The sequence below is a fragment of the Leptopilina heterotoma genome, unplaced genomic scaffold (assembly GCF_015476425.1).
Source record: "Leptopilina heterotoma isolate Lh14 unplaced genomic scaffold, ASM1547642v1 Lhet_47, whole genome shotgun sequence".
Taxonomy (NCBI): domain Eukaryota; kingdom Metazoa; phylum Arthropoda; class Insecta; order Hymenoptera; family Figitidae; genus Leptopilina; species Leptopilina heterotoma.
In genome coordinates this window covers 676,915-692,832 of record NW_025111098.1, presented here as the reverse complement: position 1 = coordinate 692,832, position 15,918 = coordinate 676,915, and the positions used below count along the sequence as shown (strand labels likewise).

The following is a 15,918-nucleotide window of genomic DNA, read 5'->3' as shown; positions in this document are numbered from 1 at the left end:
GTAATTAGAAATAAAGAAAATTAAATTCATTTAATTAAATTCATTTACTTTTAGTTTAAGATTTTTTAAATTTATTAAATTTGTTTAAACATTTACAATACAATATTTTTTTATCATTATAAAATATATTTATATAAATATTTACAATATAAGCAAATCGTTTACGAACTTTCATCTTACAATTTTAACCGAAAAGTGACAGTGTTAAGTGAATATTTTTAAAATGGTGAATTTCCTGGTAGATTTCTAAAAACTTTAAAAATTCTTTTAGAAATTGTCAACAAGTTTGCTATGCAAGTTTTAAAAAAGTCTATTTTACTTTACGAGGAATTTTCCTTTCAACATTTTTAGTTTTGTTTCTGAATATCTAATGAAAAAATATTTACTTCCGTGAAGGTCTGTTGTTCTAGGACATTTCGATTTCAACTTTGGTGCTCATTTTAGTCTCCATAAGTTTTTTTAAATTTGATTAACAAAAAGTTATTCTTTAAAAAGAATTTGCTTTATTGTACAGCTTGATTTGATTTTTTTATGTTAATCAAGAAATGTTAAATTAAATATATAAATTTCTCTTTAGGGGCCATTCAAGTATTACGTAAGCATATTTTTCAGGTTTTTAGACCCCCCCCCCACCCCCATGTAAGATTTTTTATATGCATTAGCGCCATTTTTTCTAATGGAAATAAGCAATAGCTAGACCCCCCTCACCCTTAAATGCTTACGTAATACTTGAATGGTCCCTTAGTTCAAATGGAGCAAATTACAATAATAGTATCGTGAAAATAAATGAGGCTAAAACAGAATTATTTTTCTTTACTCTTTATTTCTCTTGTGAATATTTTCATTTAGGAATCATCCCCAGTAAGAAGCGAGGAATTGAAAAGAATTCAGAATTTCATTTCCTTTGAATGGGCGAATTTCCAAAATAATCCAATTCCTCGGTGGAGCAAGGAAAAGTAGCAAAATCTATTATTCTTAATTGACTTTACCAAAATATGAAACGCGCATTCAAAATTTCAAAAGAGTGAGAGTACAACAAATCAGTAGAAATTTCTATTCCACTGAATTGCTTTTACTATCACTCAATATTTCACTTGAAAAAAAGGTTAGGTTTTGAAAACTTGACGTTAAACATTGAACACTTGAAAATTTCTTTTATTTATTTCAATAAGAGAATTTTTTATTTTATCGTAAATATTTTTGGTGATTTTTAAAATTTTGTAAAAATATTTGGTGAAGTTGTTTATCACTATAAAAGTAATAAATTTACAAAAGTACAGCTAAATCCCAACAAGTCATGAAAATAAGTGTGTTGAACTGACGTGGAATCCACCAGCTATTACTCGGTAATACGCTATATTACTGACTGTTACGCACCATTACGCACTATTACGGGTATTACATAGCTATTACCAGGAATGTGTATGTACACTCCAATACGCAAAAATACCCCCTCGCCGCGTATATTCGATTTCATTTGTCATTAATTTTTTATTTAAATAATTAACAGAAAATAAAAGTTAATTTTACTGCCAATAGGTTGTTCAGAAATTCTAATGAACATTCAAAAAAAATTTGGCATTTTAGAACAAGTTTGAATCCGAATCCAGCAGCGTTTCCCCGAATTGTATTAATATCTCCAAAATTTCACGAGAGTCCAACAATTGTCAATTTACAGGCGCACCATTTTCTTGACCCCTTAATATAGGCAAATAATTTTCCTACATACCGTGAATTTCTCAGTAATGACTCGGTTCATATTATAAAATATGAAGGTAATGTAAAGATGGTTATCCTCATATTTTATAATAATGTTTTTTAAGTTTAACATTTTTTCAAATATAATTAACCACTTCACTGGCGGGGCGTTCCAAATGGCGTTCCACGCGCCGAGGCCCAGACTGGCAAAAACACCGAAATGGCGTTCCTAATAAAACTTTATTTTTAAAGAGTGTACACTACTTTTAACTTATACAAAGCAATATTTCTATAGTTTAGACATCAGGGAACAAGATTATCACAATGAAAATTTCAGTTTTTGGGATTTTCAATGTTTTTTCATACGTTGAAATAGTCCATTTTTACCACTTTTCACCAAATGGCGTTCCACTTTTTTTTAATTTTTACACAGTAAAACTAATATTTTTTATTTAAAAAATATATTTACATACAAAACATTATAATATAATAATGTAATAAGTAAAAAATAAATATAAATAATTAATAAATAAAATTTAATAATTATTAATAATAACAAAAGTGGAACGCCATTTGTTAAAAAGTGTTAAAAATCGACTATTTCAACGTTCGAAGAAACATTGAAAATCTCAAAAACTGAAATTTTCATTGTGATAATCTTGTTCCCTGATGTCTAAACTATAGAAATATTGCTTTGTAGTAGTAAAAAGTAGTGTACACTCTTTAAAAATAAAGTTTTATTAGGAACGCCATTTCGGTGTTTTTGCCAGTCTGGGCCTCGGCGCGTGGAACGCCATTTGGAACGCCCCGCCAGTGAAGTGGTTAAGCTTTTATCATACCTTGTAGCTTATTTGATAAAATATTTTATCTTCAATTGACAGAAATATTATGAACCAGTAAGATTTTAGAAAGTCAATTTTTGCTTTATAAAAATTTTCATTGAAAATCAGTAAATTTTTAAAACAAAAAATACTCACATTTCAAAATAGAAAAAATTTGGGTATTTCTTATTAATAAATTAAAACGCAGTATATTTGATTATTTTCATTTAGGTTATTGGTTAAAATGTTGCCTGTTTGAATTGATACCTTTTGCACTCTTAATCTTCGATATTTATAACATTTATTATAGGGTAGGGTGGGGCATTACTATTCCTGTTTGTATTATTGAGTATAAAAAATGTATTTAAAATTTTTTTTTTAAATTCTTCCCAGAGGGCACAGGGACGTCTAAAAAACGTCCCCAGTAAAAAAAAAGTATTCAGAATAGAGAAAAAGTATTGGTGGAGACGTTCGGTGAATGCGTTTTCGCGACAAAACCGTATTGGTGGGTTACGGTGAATAAATTTTGCTTACCGTGAATACATTTTATTTAAACTCTCGATTTAAAGATTTCTAAGCAAAGTTGAGAATATTTATAAAGAGCGTAAGTGACCTGAAGTATAAAAATGACGATTGCGAGAAGGAAATAAGAAATTTTGAGAAAAAACGAAAAATTAAATGTGACAAACCTACAACGTATGATGATGAAAAGGAACATTGACGATACCTACAAAAACTTGAGAAATCCAAGTATGTATGTGAAACAGGTGAAACAGTAAGTTCCGCCGGTAACGTCAAAGTTCCTTTTAATCATCATACGTTATAGGCACAGAAAAGCATTTGGTAATTGATCAACATTTGACAATCTGTTTGTCACATTTAATTTTTCGTTTTTTCTCAAAATTTCTTATTTCCTTCTCGCAATAGTCATTTTTATACTTCAGGTCACTTACGCTCTTTATAAATATTCTCAACTTTGCTTAGGAATCTTTAAATCGAAAGTTTAAAAAAAAAAGTATTCACGGTAAGCAAAATGTATTCACCGTAACCCACCAATACGGTTTTGTCGCGAAAACGCATTCACCGAACGTCTCCACCAATACTTTTTCTCTATTCTGAATACTTTTTTCTTACTGGGTCCCTTTTTGTCCACGGACAATTCGGGGACAATGATGGTAATGTCTCTGAGTCATCAAAAAGACAACTAAAAGACGATCTATATTTGGTCCAAAAGACGTCTAAAAGACATAAAAGGGACGTCTAGAAGACGTCTTTTTTACATTCCTTCAGATCTTAAATAGACATTTCTTTTATAACATTGTCTAAGTTGAAACACAGTAATATTACATTAAATTTATTTTAAGTTTAAGGAACCTGAATCTTCCTTCTCCATCCTTTGTAGATCCGGATCTATCCTTTGTGCCATCTCTAGTTCCTTAAGGTCCAATGCTGGTTCGATTTCGTGGACGCGGGATAAAGTATCAGCGACGACATTTTATTCCCCTGCAACATGTTGAATGTCAGTTGACAATTGTCCGATGAAGTCTAAATATCGGAACTGACGCAGGGTGCATTGTTTATGCTTCTTCTTAAACGCATACGTTATTGGCTTATGATCAGTGAAAATTGCAGTTGCTTCGAGCATGTGTCGAAAGTATTTCACAGCTTGGTAAATTGTGAGCAATTCTCTATCATAAGCAGCGTATTTGCGTTCAAAAGAACTCAATTTTTTTGAGAAAAACGCTAGCGGTTTCCAAGATCCATCCACCTATTGCTGAAGTGATGCTCCTATCGAAAAGTCGGACGCATCACAAAAAATCGCAAGCAAAGCAGCTTGCGCTAAGTCGATTTTAGTTTCGTCAAAAGAAAGTTCAGCTTCTTTAGTCCATGAAACTGGTGTTTTGCCTTTCACGTTAGCGCGGAGAAGTTCATTCAAAGGAGCTTGAATTTTTGCAGCTTTTGGTATGAACCTTCGATAGAAATTAATCATGCCCAAAAATTGCCGAAGTTGTTTCACTGTCTCTGGACGCGGGAAGTTTCTAATCGCCTCAACCTTTCCCGGTAAAGGTTGAGTACCACTTGCACTTACAGTATATTCGAGGAATTTAACACTGTTTTGTCCAAATACAATAGAATATCAAAAATCCATTATGATATTCGTGTTCAGCATTAAATTTGACTTTAGAAATAATTTTTCCGACCGTTTATCACTATTTACAATGGCAGACTAAATGAGTCAAAACAAGCAAGCGAGTATATCAAAATCACATTTGAGTACCTAACTCCTACGATAGGTGGCGCCAGAAGCTCAAATGTGGCGTACAATGTTCATTTCACATGACAAGTATACAGTGTAAAAGGGACTTTAATCGGATGAATAGTTTTCTCGCCAGGACTAAAGAATAATTTCGCCCCGCGAATAGTAATGCCCCACCCTACCCTACTATTGCTTATATTATTATTACCTTATTATTTCTATTACAACAATAAATATTAATAAACAGAATACTTTTAATTGAGTCAATTTTATTAATTAATTTTTAAATAAAATTTTAATAAACCTAAACATTTATCTCGACTAAAAATATCATTTTTTTTCTATGAGAAATAATTTCGGAATTTCATTGAAAAAATGAAAAAATTAAGAGAAATGGCACGAATATGTATGTCAATGGTGTATTTAAATATTTAGATTGTTTTCCAATAGTCAACTCTCAAATATGAACGATTAGTCCCTCCAAATGTTTAGTCCAATCCTCCAGTTTTCTCAGTGTAAAGTTTAGTATTTTTTATATCAAAATTTCGCTTATATTTGTAACATTTTTCCACAAATTGTAAAATACTTTTGTAAAATTTAATATATATTCTCTCACAACTCAAAAATAAATTTATTTATTGTTTAATTAAATTATAGAAAAATTCATGTCAAACTTTGCGAAAATCAACTATTTTCTTACCGTAAATTAAAAAAATTACCTTATTACAAATATAAGTTTTTTAAAACTGTAGATTTTTAAAGCAAAATATTTCTATAATATATTATGTATATTGTGCATTATAATTATGTAGAAATAATTAGATTTAATTAGAATGTAAGATTTTTTAAAAAAATAATATTTTAGACAACTGCGACCTGAATTTTCGTGTTGACCATATAATTACAAATAAGCCTCGAAAAGTAACCTAAATTTTCTTCAAGCGACATATAATAAATTTTTAATTAATTTCTAAACTTATTTTATTATAAAAAATTTTAAAAATTTAATGTTTCAGTTTGATACATAGAAACAAATTAAAAGAAAACTTAGCTTTCTCTGACAAACAGTTATTTAGAAATTTTTTTAAAAACTTGGAGAACTTTAAATACCTATATCGGGAATTGGGACATTGACCCTATGATTTTTAATGAAATTCAAAACAAATTCTATAATAGCAGTAACAAGCGGATTTTTAAGATTAAAAGTCGATTTTCGCCTGCATTTTGGCAAAAAAATCTACATAATTTCTATATAATATTGGAGGCTACTGATTTTTCTTTTTTTTAATTTAATCCTTGGAGTTTTGCGCATCAATACATCGTAATTTAATCTTTCAACAACATTGAGAACATTCTTCAATTTGCAATTGTTTAAAAGAATTGTTAATAACAATTATAAATTTTCATTTTTTAGCAATCGCTTTATTTAATCCTTAAAGTATAGACTTTAAGCTTTAATTTAAAAAAAAATTCACTTAACTATCTTTATTTGTTTCAAAGTAATAATAAAATGAAAATAAAATGACCCAAAACTTCAACACCTGATTACTTCAAAAATAAATTTTTTTTTTTTGAATAAATCATAGATAACTTGAAAATTGGAGACAAAAATTTTTCAAGTAGCCGATTTCACTTATTTTGGCCCAACTCTAAGACAAATATATAATATTCTAATACACCCAGTTGATGTCAAAGTACCTACGCTGCCAAGTCATTTCTATCAGTTGTCTCATTCTATCAACAAAGTATCTGTAAAAATTTATATGAAATCAAAGACTACAATAATTATACGCAGTTTTATAAGAAAATCTTAAGTATTTTTGAGGAAATAAAAAAAATTAATACGCCTAGAAATTGAAACAGAAATTTTATAAGAAAAAAACACGTCCTTGATATGAAACTGATATGTATTATGGATCTCAACATTCTCAATAGAACACCGGCACGTACGGCACCGGTTACTATATGTGTTTCCATTTCCTCCACACGCCCTTCCCTCCTCTACGATTCATTTCAGTTATGCTCGCAACTCCAAACATTTAGGAGGTTTCTTCGTCGCAGTAAAGTTCGACTTGTTTTGAACTTTCATCACTTTCCCCTACACACTATAATATATCGAAAAATCATGACACAAACAAAAATATCTTGTGGAATGTGAAGAGTTACGCTCTGTTCTATTTTTTTTAAAATGTAAGTACAATTCACTGAAATATCAATACAACTGTGTTCACAGTAATTTCTGAATATATAACAAATATATTTTTCACAAAGTTCACTTATTTATACATTCTGTATTATTGTCATGTCATATATATGAGAAAGTAATGACTTTTTAAAATGCGAAAGCGGTATCTTTCAGTTTCACTCAGAAAAGTATTCTTCTGGAATTTAATTAAGAAGTCTTAATTTTTTCATAAATTTTTCATATTAAAAACCCTTGCTTTTTAATTAGGAAATTTTAGAAAAAATTCTCTTTATAGTGTGAAAAATGAGAATAATTAAAAACATGAATTAACATTTATGAGCGCAGTATGTTAACTTATACTTCAACAAACGTTTTTACAAAATGGAGAATTAGTTTTATAATTAATCTGAACAATATATTCGTATATTTTTTTCTATTTATTCTATTTATTAAATTAATAATAAATTTATAGTTTCGTTAAAAAATTCATTTTTAAAAAAAGACTAGACGCATTTCTACTTTTATTTAAAATCAGTTATCTGAACTTCAGCTTTAAATAATATTTTCAGGGTCACATATATTGAAAGATTGCATATTTAAATTTATTACACTATAATCGTTTGCGTTGGAAAATGTACTGTTTCAATAGCTTTGATAATATGTAATTGTCTGATAAGTAAACTTTTTTATTTTAGCTAGAAACTGAGTTTCTTAATAATAATTAGAAACTTATGAACTTTGTATCAGTAATAAATTTTCAATTTTCTTTGTAAAAAAAATTAAATTATTACAAGGCAAATAAAAAAGTTGTTTGACTCAAATAGTCAGTATTATTATGTGGGCAATTCTCCTTAGAAGGATCCGTTTTCTTTGAAAAAATAAAATTTTTAATTTTCAAAAATAAATATATAAGTTACGCGCAAAAATTTATTTTCTAACTTCAACATTTTTTAAACGAATTTTTTTATTTTATTATCTTAATAGTTTTTAGATTTTTAATAAGTTTTTTTGTAAAATAGTTTTTAATTATATTAACTATATCAATACACAATATAAAAAAGTCCTCGTAAATGAGTTTTGTAAAAAAAAATATCTACACGTTTTTTTAAGATATTTTTTAAATATTTGTATTTTTTATAATGAAAATACACTGAGGGGGGGGGGAGTCAACTCTCTATATAATATGTAAATCACTAATGCCTTAATTTCTATAAAAAGTTGAATAAAGCCATTCATATAGTAACTAAAACTGGTTTCAGTTTGTTTATACACGCAAATTTTACAAAAGGTTAAAGTGCAATACGCTTTAAATATTTAATATATTGTGTAAAGTAATTTACATAAATGTCCAGTTTATATTTACATCTGAAATGCACTGTCAAGAAATTATTGTTTTGAACATTTTTTACTTTAATTAAATTTTAAATAAATTTCGAGCTACTCTAAAGATTTGATTAAATTTTTAAGTGGAAATGCAGTTTCCTTTTCAAGAAATGTAAAGAGTTGATGAATAGCTTATAGGTTATATTGTACCTCTTGTTTATAAATCTACAAAATATTAAATAAATATGTTGTAAAAGACACACTTCTGACTTCAATTAAAAAAAAAAGAGTAAATAATTACAAACTACACTGAAAAAAAAATTTTATTAGATTCAAATAACCGATTACTTGACTATTATCAATATTAAATATTTATAATTGAATGAAATAATGTTTAAGAGTCAATTAAATTGTATTTTCTTCAAATATACTGAAGTTATTGATTCAAATACCTTTTAATTGACTCCAATAAATATTATTTGATCCCAGTGAATATTTAATTATATAATAATTTTTTATGAGGAATTCAATGGTAAAAAAATAAACGAAATGGGAAAATATTTTGACGCTTTTTAAATTTCTATTTATCTTAAAAATTGATAGATTTTGAAATCCATGTTTAATTTTGTAGAATATATGTTTTTGAATTTACAAGAAAATGGACAAATGAAAAAATTTATTTTCATAATTTTTGAGGCATTTTTAAAAAAAAATCTTTGTTTTTAAGCTGAAAAAAACTAAAAAATACCATTATTATTCAATTTTTCAACAAAATTCATTTGTTTATTTTTCTAACTTATTTCAGACCTTAATTTAATCAGATTTTTTAAAAATATTTAAAAAATTTTTTTCTCTGAAATTCAATTATTTTCAAAAATTTTAATAAAATTCTTGGCAAAATTTTGATTATTTTCAAAAAAAAAAAAACTAAAACTTGTTTTAGTTTGTTTATACACGCAATTTTTAAAAAAAAAAAAATTTTTTTTTTCCTAAATTCAATAATTTTTAATATCTACCATTTTAATAAAATTTTCCAAAAGATTTCAATTATTTAAAAAAAATTTAAGAAAATTCTATACAAACCATTAATTATTTTTATAAAATAATAAAAATTTCACAGGAATTCCATTATTTACAAATTTTTTTTATAAATTCCTTCACAATCATTCAATTATTTTTATAAATAATAAAATTTTTACAGGGATTTAATTATTTTTTCAAATAATAAAATTTTTTTTTAGGAATTCAATTATTTTCATAAATAATAAAACTCATTGCAGAATTTCAATTATTTTTAAAACAATTTTAACCGAGTTTCTCGAAAAATGTAACTTAAAATTTTTATTAAAATTCATCGAAAAAATTCAATTATTTAAAAATTTGTTGATAAAATTCTTTATGAAAATTCAATTTTAAAAATATTCAATTATTCAATAAATTTATTTATTTTTATTCTTAAATACCTAATTGAATTCTAGTAGAATTTTCAAATAAAAATTGATAAAAAAACGAATCTCAGTTAAAATCTTAAATAATAATTGAATTTTAAAGGCCATCAATTTTCAGAAATAATTGAATTTTAAAAATTCCATTATTTTCTGAAGTAATAAAATTCTTCGCAATAATGCAATTATTTTCAAAAATAGTAACATTTGTTACAGGGATTCAATATTATTTTTATTAATAACAAAATTCATTTTTGTAATTCAATTATTTTCACAAATAATAAAATTTTTTTACAGAATTTCAATTATTTTTTATATAATTTTAATTGAATTTCTTGAAAAATGTAATTATTATTAAAAATTTTATTAAAATTTGTCGAAAGAACTCAATTATTCAATAAATTATTTATTTTTGTATTTAAATAATTGAATTTTAGTAGAATTTTCTAATAAAAATTGATTTAAAAATTAATTTCAGTTAAAATTTTAGATAGTAATTGAATTGATAATGATTTTATCACTGGGTCATCTTTAATTATTATAAAACATGAAGATATCGATCACTCCGAGTCGAAGACTCGGAGTTATGGATTTATTCATGTTTTATAGTTATAAAAAATTTAATTTAATATTCAAGTAATCAATTTGATGAAATTGATGAAATCATCAAATTGATGAACCATTTCTCTTTGGATTGATGCAATTTTTGTATGCAAGTTTGCAGAAACCTACCTCACTTGTTTGCAATAAGATTTTGATTGTGTAAACTTTGTATACTAGAAATGAAAAAAAATATTGATAGAATCATCGTGATAGTAATCTCTTGCCTTGCCGTAAGAAAACAAGAATTTTAAAAGACGTAAAACCCGCTAAAAAGATAATTATATTTTCAAAAGATTTTATCCATAATTTTTCTACAATCTGATAAGATAAGTACTTAATCACACTTGTGGTTATATTTGCGTTCTGCACGTGAAACGCGACCATTCACGTGCACAACATGCACGTTTTTGGACAAAATTAAAATTCCTTAAAAAAATTGAGAAAAAATCTTCAAAATATATTTTTCACCAAAAAAAAAATAATAATAATTTAATTATTTGTTACAGTTTTTTTCGTTAATTTTCGTCAACGAGAAGTCAATTAAAAATGTCTCTAGCAAGTAAAATTAAAGTTACATCTATTTTCAATAATTTGACAATGGTATCGATTCGAGCCTTCTCGGCAAAGCCAATGCTCAGTACAAAAGACGAAACTAAAGAAGTGATAATAAAATACCTCGATGGAAAGGACAATGGAATTGCAGTCATAGGATTAAATCGTCCAGAAGCTCGGAATGCATTTGGAAAAACCCTCGTGTCACAATTGAGCGAAGCGATTTCAACAATTCGTCAAGACAATAAAGTTCGAGTCCTGATTGTACGGAGCTTGGTACCAAAAATCTTCTGTGCTGGCGCAGATTTAAAGGAGAGATTGAAAATGGACAATTCCGAAGTAAATCCGTTCGTTTCTTCATTGAGGAGTCTCATGAACAATGTGGAATCATTACCGGCGCCTGTTATATCGGCAATAGATGGCTCTGCACTCGGAGGAGGCTTAGAACTTGCCCTCGCCACTGACATAAGAACGGCGGCGTCTGAAGCAAAAATGGGTCTAGTCGAAACCAAATTGGCCATTATTCCTGGCGCAGGTGGAACCCAGAGACTGCCCAGAGTTGTGGGACCTGCGAAAGCCAAAGAACTTATTTTTGCAGCAAAAGTCCTCGATGGCGAAGAAGCTCACAAAATTGGACTGGTGAATCAAGTCGTTCCACAAAATAAGGATGGTGATGCTGCCTATCAAGCTGCTCTGTCCATAGCCAGAGAAATTCTACCAAATGGGCCTATTGGAGTGAAGTAAGCAATAATTAATGTATTATAGTTATTGCAAAAATTCCTTTTGGATATTGTTACATATTCACACTTCGCACATCATCTGCTAAAACATACTATTTACTACCTTTTTTACGTTGGGCCACTACTGTAAATTCGCTAATACTAGAATTCAAAAAACTATTCTCAAAAAATATAATCAAATTCTTTAAAAAGATTCAATTACTTTAAAAAAATATTCGACATTCAATTATTTCCAATATCTAGTATTTTCATAAAATTTCGCAAAAGAATAGAATTATTTAAAAAAAAATTTATAAAATTCATCCAAAATTCAATTATTTTCATAAATAATAAAATTTCCAAAGCAATTCAATTTGCTCATCGAAGAATTTCAAATATTTTTAATACTATGTGTTTTTAATTAATTAATCAACAAATTCAATTATTTTCACAAATAAAGTTTTCCACAAGACTTAAATTATTTTAAAAAAAATTTTTTATTCGCAATTATTTTCAAAAAAATGTAAATAAAATACCACACAGACATTCAATTATTGATCCAAAAATTTGAATAGAATATTCTTTGTAAAATTTAACTATTTTTAAAAACTTTTCGCAAATCAATAATTTTCAGTCTACTATTTTCATAAAATTTCCAATCAGAATTCAATTATTTAAAAATTTTTTTTTTAATCTTTGTAAGAATTCAATTATTATCATAAATAATAAAATTCTTTACAGGAATTCAATTATTTTAAAAAATTTTAATAAAATTCTTAGCAACTATTCAAATATTTTCGTAAATAACAATATTCATCACAAGAATTCAATTATTTTTAATATATTATTATTTTAAATTAATTAATAAAAAATTTCAATTATTTTGACATAAAAATTTTTCATAACAATTAAATTATTTAAAATAAAATTTTCATAATATTTATTATATTTCGAAAAAATTATTTATTTAAAACAATGTTTATAAAATTTTCAAGGAAAATTCAATTCATTTCAAAAATTACAAAATTTTTTACAGAAATTCAATTCTTTTTAAACATTACAATAAAATTTTTCGCAATAATTCAATTTATTATTATCATAAATAACAATATTCGTCACAGGAATTCAATTATTTTTAATATTATTTTAAATTAATTAATAAAAAATTTCAATTATTTTCACAAATAAAATTTTTTATAAGAATTCAATTACTAAAAATAAAATTTTCATAATATTTATTATATTTCGAAAAAATTATTTATTTAAAACAATGTTTATAAAATTTTTAAGAAGAATTCAATTAATTTCAAAAATTACAAAATTTTTTACAGAAATTCAATTCTTTTTAAACATTTCAATCAAATTTTTCGCAATAATTCAATTATTTTCATAAATAATAAAATTCTTCTCAGGTATTCAATTATTTTTGAAAATTTTACAGTAATTGATCAAAAAATTTAATTATTCTTAACAATTTGATTTCAATTCCTCGAAAAAATCAATTATTTAAAAATAATGTTTTTTTAAATTATTTGGAAGAATTCAATTATTTACAAAAATATTATAATTTTTCACAGGAATTCAATTCTTTTCAATTATTTTAATAAAATTGTTCGAAAGAAATAAATTATTTTAAATCCAATTTGAATAAATTTTTTTCGAAGTAATTGAATTATTCTTTTAGATTTTAATAAAATTCTTCCCAAGAATTCAATTATTTACATAAATAATTCTTCAAAAGAATTCAATTATGTCGATAAATAACAAAATTATTCCTGAAAATTCAATTATTTTGAAGCATTTTAATAAAATTCTTTGCAAAATTAAATTATCTTTAAAAATAACAAAATTTTTAGCAATAATTCTATTATTTTTAAAAGTAATAAATTTCTTCTTGGAAATTTAATTATTTAAAAATAATTAATAGGTAATTAAAAGAATTCAATTATTTTCACAAATAATAAAATGCTTTTTAGGAATTCAATTATTGTGAAAAATTTCAATAGAATTCTTTGTATTTTTAATTTTTAAATTAAATTTAATTAATTTTTGCAATTTAATGATTTTCAATATCTACTATTTTCATAAAATTTATAAACAGAATTCGATTATTTAAAAAATTTTTTGGAAAAATCTTCTTAAGAATTGAATTCTTTTCATATATGTAACTCTTCTAATATTCTATTATTATCTAAAATTTTAACTGATAATTATTTGTAAATTTTATTTTGTAAGTAAATAAATTTTATTACCTATACAAATTTTATTAAAAATTTTTGAAATCCTAATATTGAATTGTTGTGAAAAATTTAAATTTTTTGTGAAGAAAATTTAATTCTTGCAAAGAATTTTATTAAAATTTATTTAAATATTCAAAAGTTTTGAAAAATTTTTTTAAATTTTGAAAATATTTCAATTTTTTTCAGGAATTAAATTATAATTGTATTAAAACTAGATGAATTCAGATAAATATTAGCAAATCGTTAAAATAAATAGTGAATAGTAGATTTTAGTAGATGAGTGTACGATGCCTGCAATTTTTACATTTCTGACAAATTAATGATGTCGCTAAAGTTTTGAACGTTTCAAATGAATGAAATTTTTTTGTTTCTTCCTCAAATTGAAATTTTATTGCAATTATATTGTGTCACGTATTAAAAACTAAATTTTAAAGATTCTAAATGTTTAATTTTTTTTTAATTTTTTTGCTTTTGATAATATAACGCATGCAGTCAGTAATTTTTGAAAATATTTGCAACAGGCAAAAAATTCCGTTCATTTAAACCATAAATTATTATTTAAACCATTTAAATCATAAATTATGAGGAATATATGTGACGCACTTCCAAGAAACAAACAAATTATTGGTTATGTTTATATTAGATTCATTATGATTAAAAGTTTCTTTTTAATTATGTAAATTTGAAACCAGTTTTCATTGAATATTTTGGATACAAGGAAGAATTGAGCATCAATAATTTCCAATAATAATTGATTCTCTTTCTGTATTTTTACTCCAAAAATTATAAACATAACCTCAAATTTTTTGCTGCTTTTTTTCTTGGGAGCGCGTCACATTTTTTGATAAGAAACATTAAATTTATCAATAGCATGAAACTTTATTGAAAGAATTCTCAGGACTATGACACAGCCTTAAATTCAGAGAATGTATTTGAAAAAAAATTTTCAAATTAAAAAATTGAATTCTAAAACTAAATTTTAAAATTAAATTCTAAAAAATTAAATGTTTTTAAGATAAGTAAAAACTATAAAAGAGAATCAAGTTTTTCCCATATACCTCATTATATAATTCGTTTTGCGGTTAATTTTATCACTTATTAAAAAGAAAATGTTTAGAAAATGCCAGTAATTGTTGTATATTTATTACGACACCCAAGGTCTGTCTAAAACTCATCGATTAACTTATGACAATGTATTCATTAGCATAAATTAATGACTCAAGTAGTTATTTTTAATCAACAACTCTGTGGCTTACGTTTCTCAGGGTTGAAATCGAAGGAAAAGCTTTGTTCTCTCTTTGCTATTATTATTTCAATAATACTATAATAACTCTGAAATTAATAAATTATTTTTTATTTCAGATTATCAAAAGTTGCCATCAGCAAAGGAATTGAAGTTCCAATTGAAGATGGATTTGAAATTGAAAAGCAATGTGTTTCTCAGCTTTTGGAAACGCAGGATCGACTCGAAGGTCTCGCGGCATTTACTGCTAAACGAGTTCCCATTTACAGGGGTTTGTAAAAGTGGACCAAAAGGAAAAATTCGTTAATTATTTGGAACCGACTTTTGTCCACGCAAAGAGTAATTTTTCAAGAACCAAAGTTCCAAGATTTATAATATCGCACAAACGTACTTTTTATTAACGAGGGAGTTGGTAATTATTGTAATATTTGTAAAAATTGTTTTCTACGCTGTACTTTTTATCGCAGAATATCATTGTTGTTGATTCGTAAAATTTTTAATTCTTTATAAATTGTTAATAATATTTTTAAACTGTAAATTTTATGACCTGTCTTTATAAGAATAAATCTTTATATTATTTTTTATTAAATAAAATGCGTTATTTTTACTACAATCGTTATTTTATGAATAAAAAAAGATTAAAAAACGATTTTGTCCAACAAATTTTTGGACAAAATATTTTTTATCTTTAAATAAAAAAAAATAAATAAAAAAAAATTTTAATTTAATTTTTTTAATTTAAATTTATTTTTTATCTTTCTTTTTCTTTAATTTTAATTTTTTTTTAATTTCAGTTTCAACGATTTGAAATTTGTAAAAATATTTACTGACT

General features: G+C 25.1%; 1 protein-coding gene across 1 annotated transcript; it reads left to right on the top strand.

The window, feature by feature from the left end:
* Positions 1-6,776: 6,776 nt before the first annotated feature.
* On the top strand, positions 6,777-15,675 carry LOC122507451 (methylglutaconyl-CoA hydratase, mitochondrial). The gene is made up of 3 exons (XM_043620165.1): positions 6,777-6,966; positions 10,839-11,624; positions 15,206-15,675. Exons 2-3 carry the CDS (start codon positions 10,879-10,881, stop codon positions 15,363-15,365), a joined length of 906 nt encoding a protein of 301 aa, XP_043476100.1. The 5' UTR covers positions 6,777-6,966; positions 10,839-10,878; the 3' UTR covers positions 15,366-15,675.
* Positions 15,676-15,918: the final 243 nt, after the last annotated feature.

What these genes read in the sequence shown, in the direction of transcription:
- LOC122507451 (XM_043620165.1), top strand. Translation starts at nt 10,879, where the DNA reads ATGTCTCTAGCAAGTAAAATTAAAGTTACATCTATTTTCAATAATTTG. An exon ending in AATGGGCCTATTGGAGTGAA is followed by an intron (nt 11,625 to 15,205) that starts GTAAGCAATAAT and finishes TTTTTATTTCAG; the next exon opens with ATTATCAAAAGTTGCCATCA.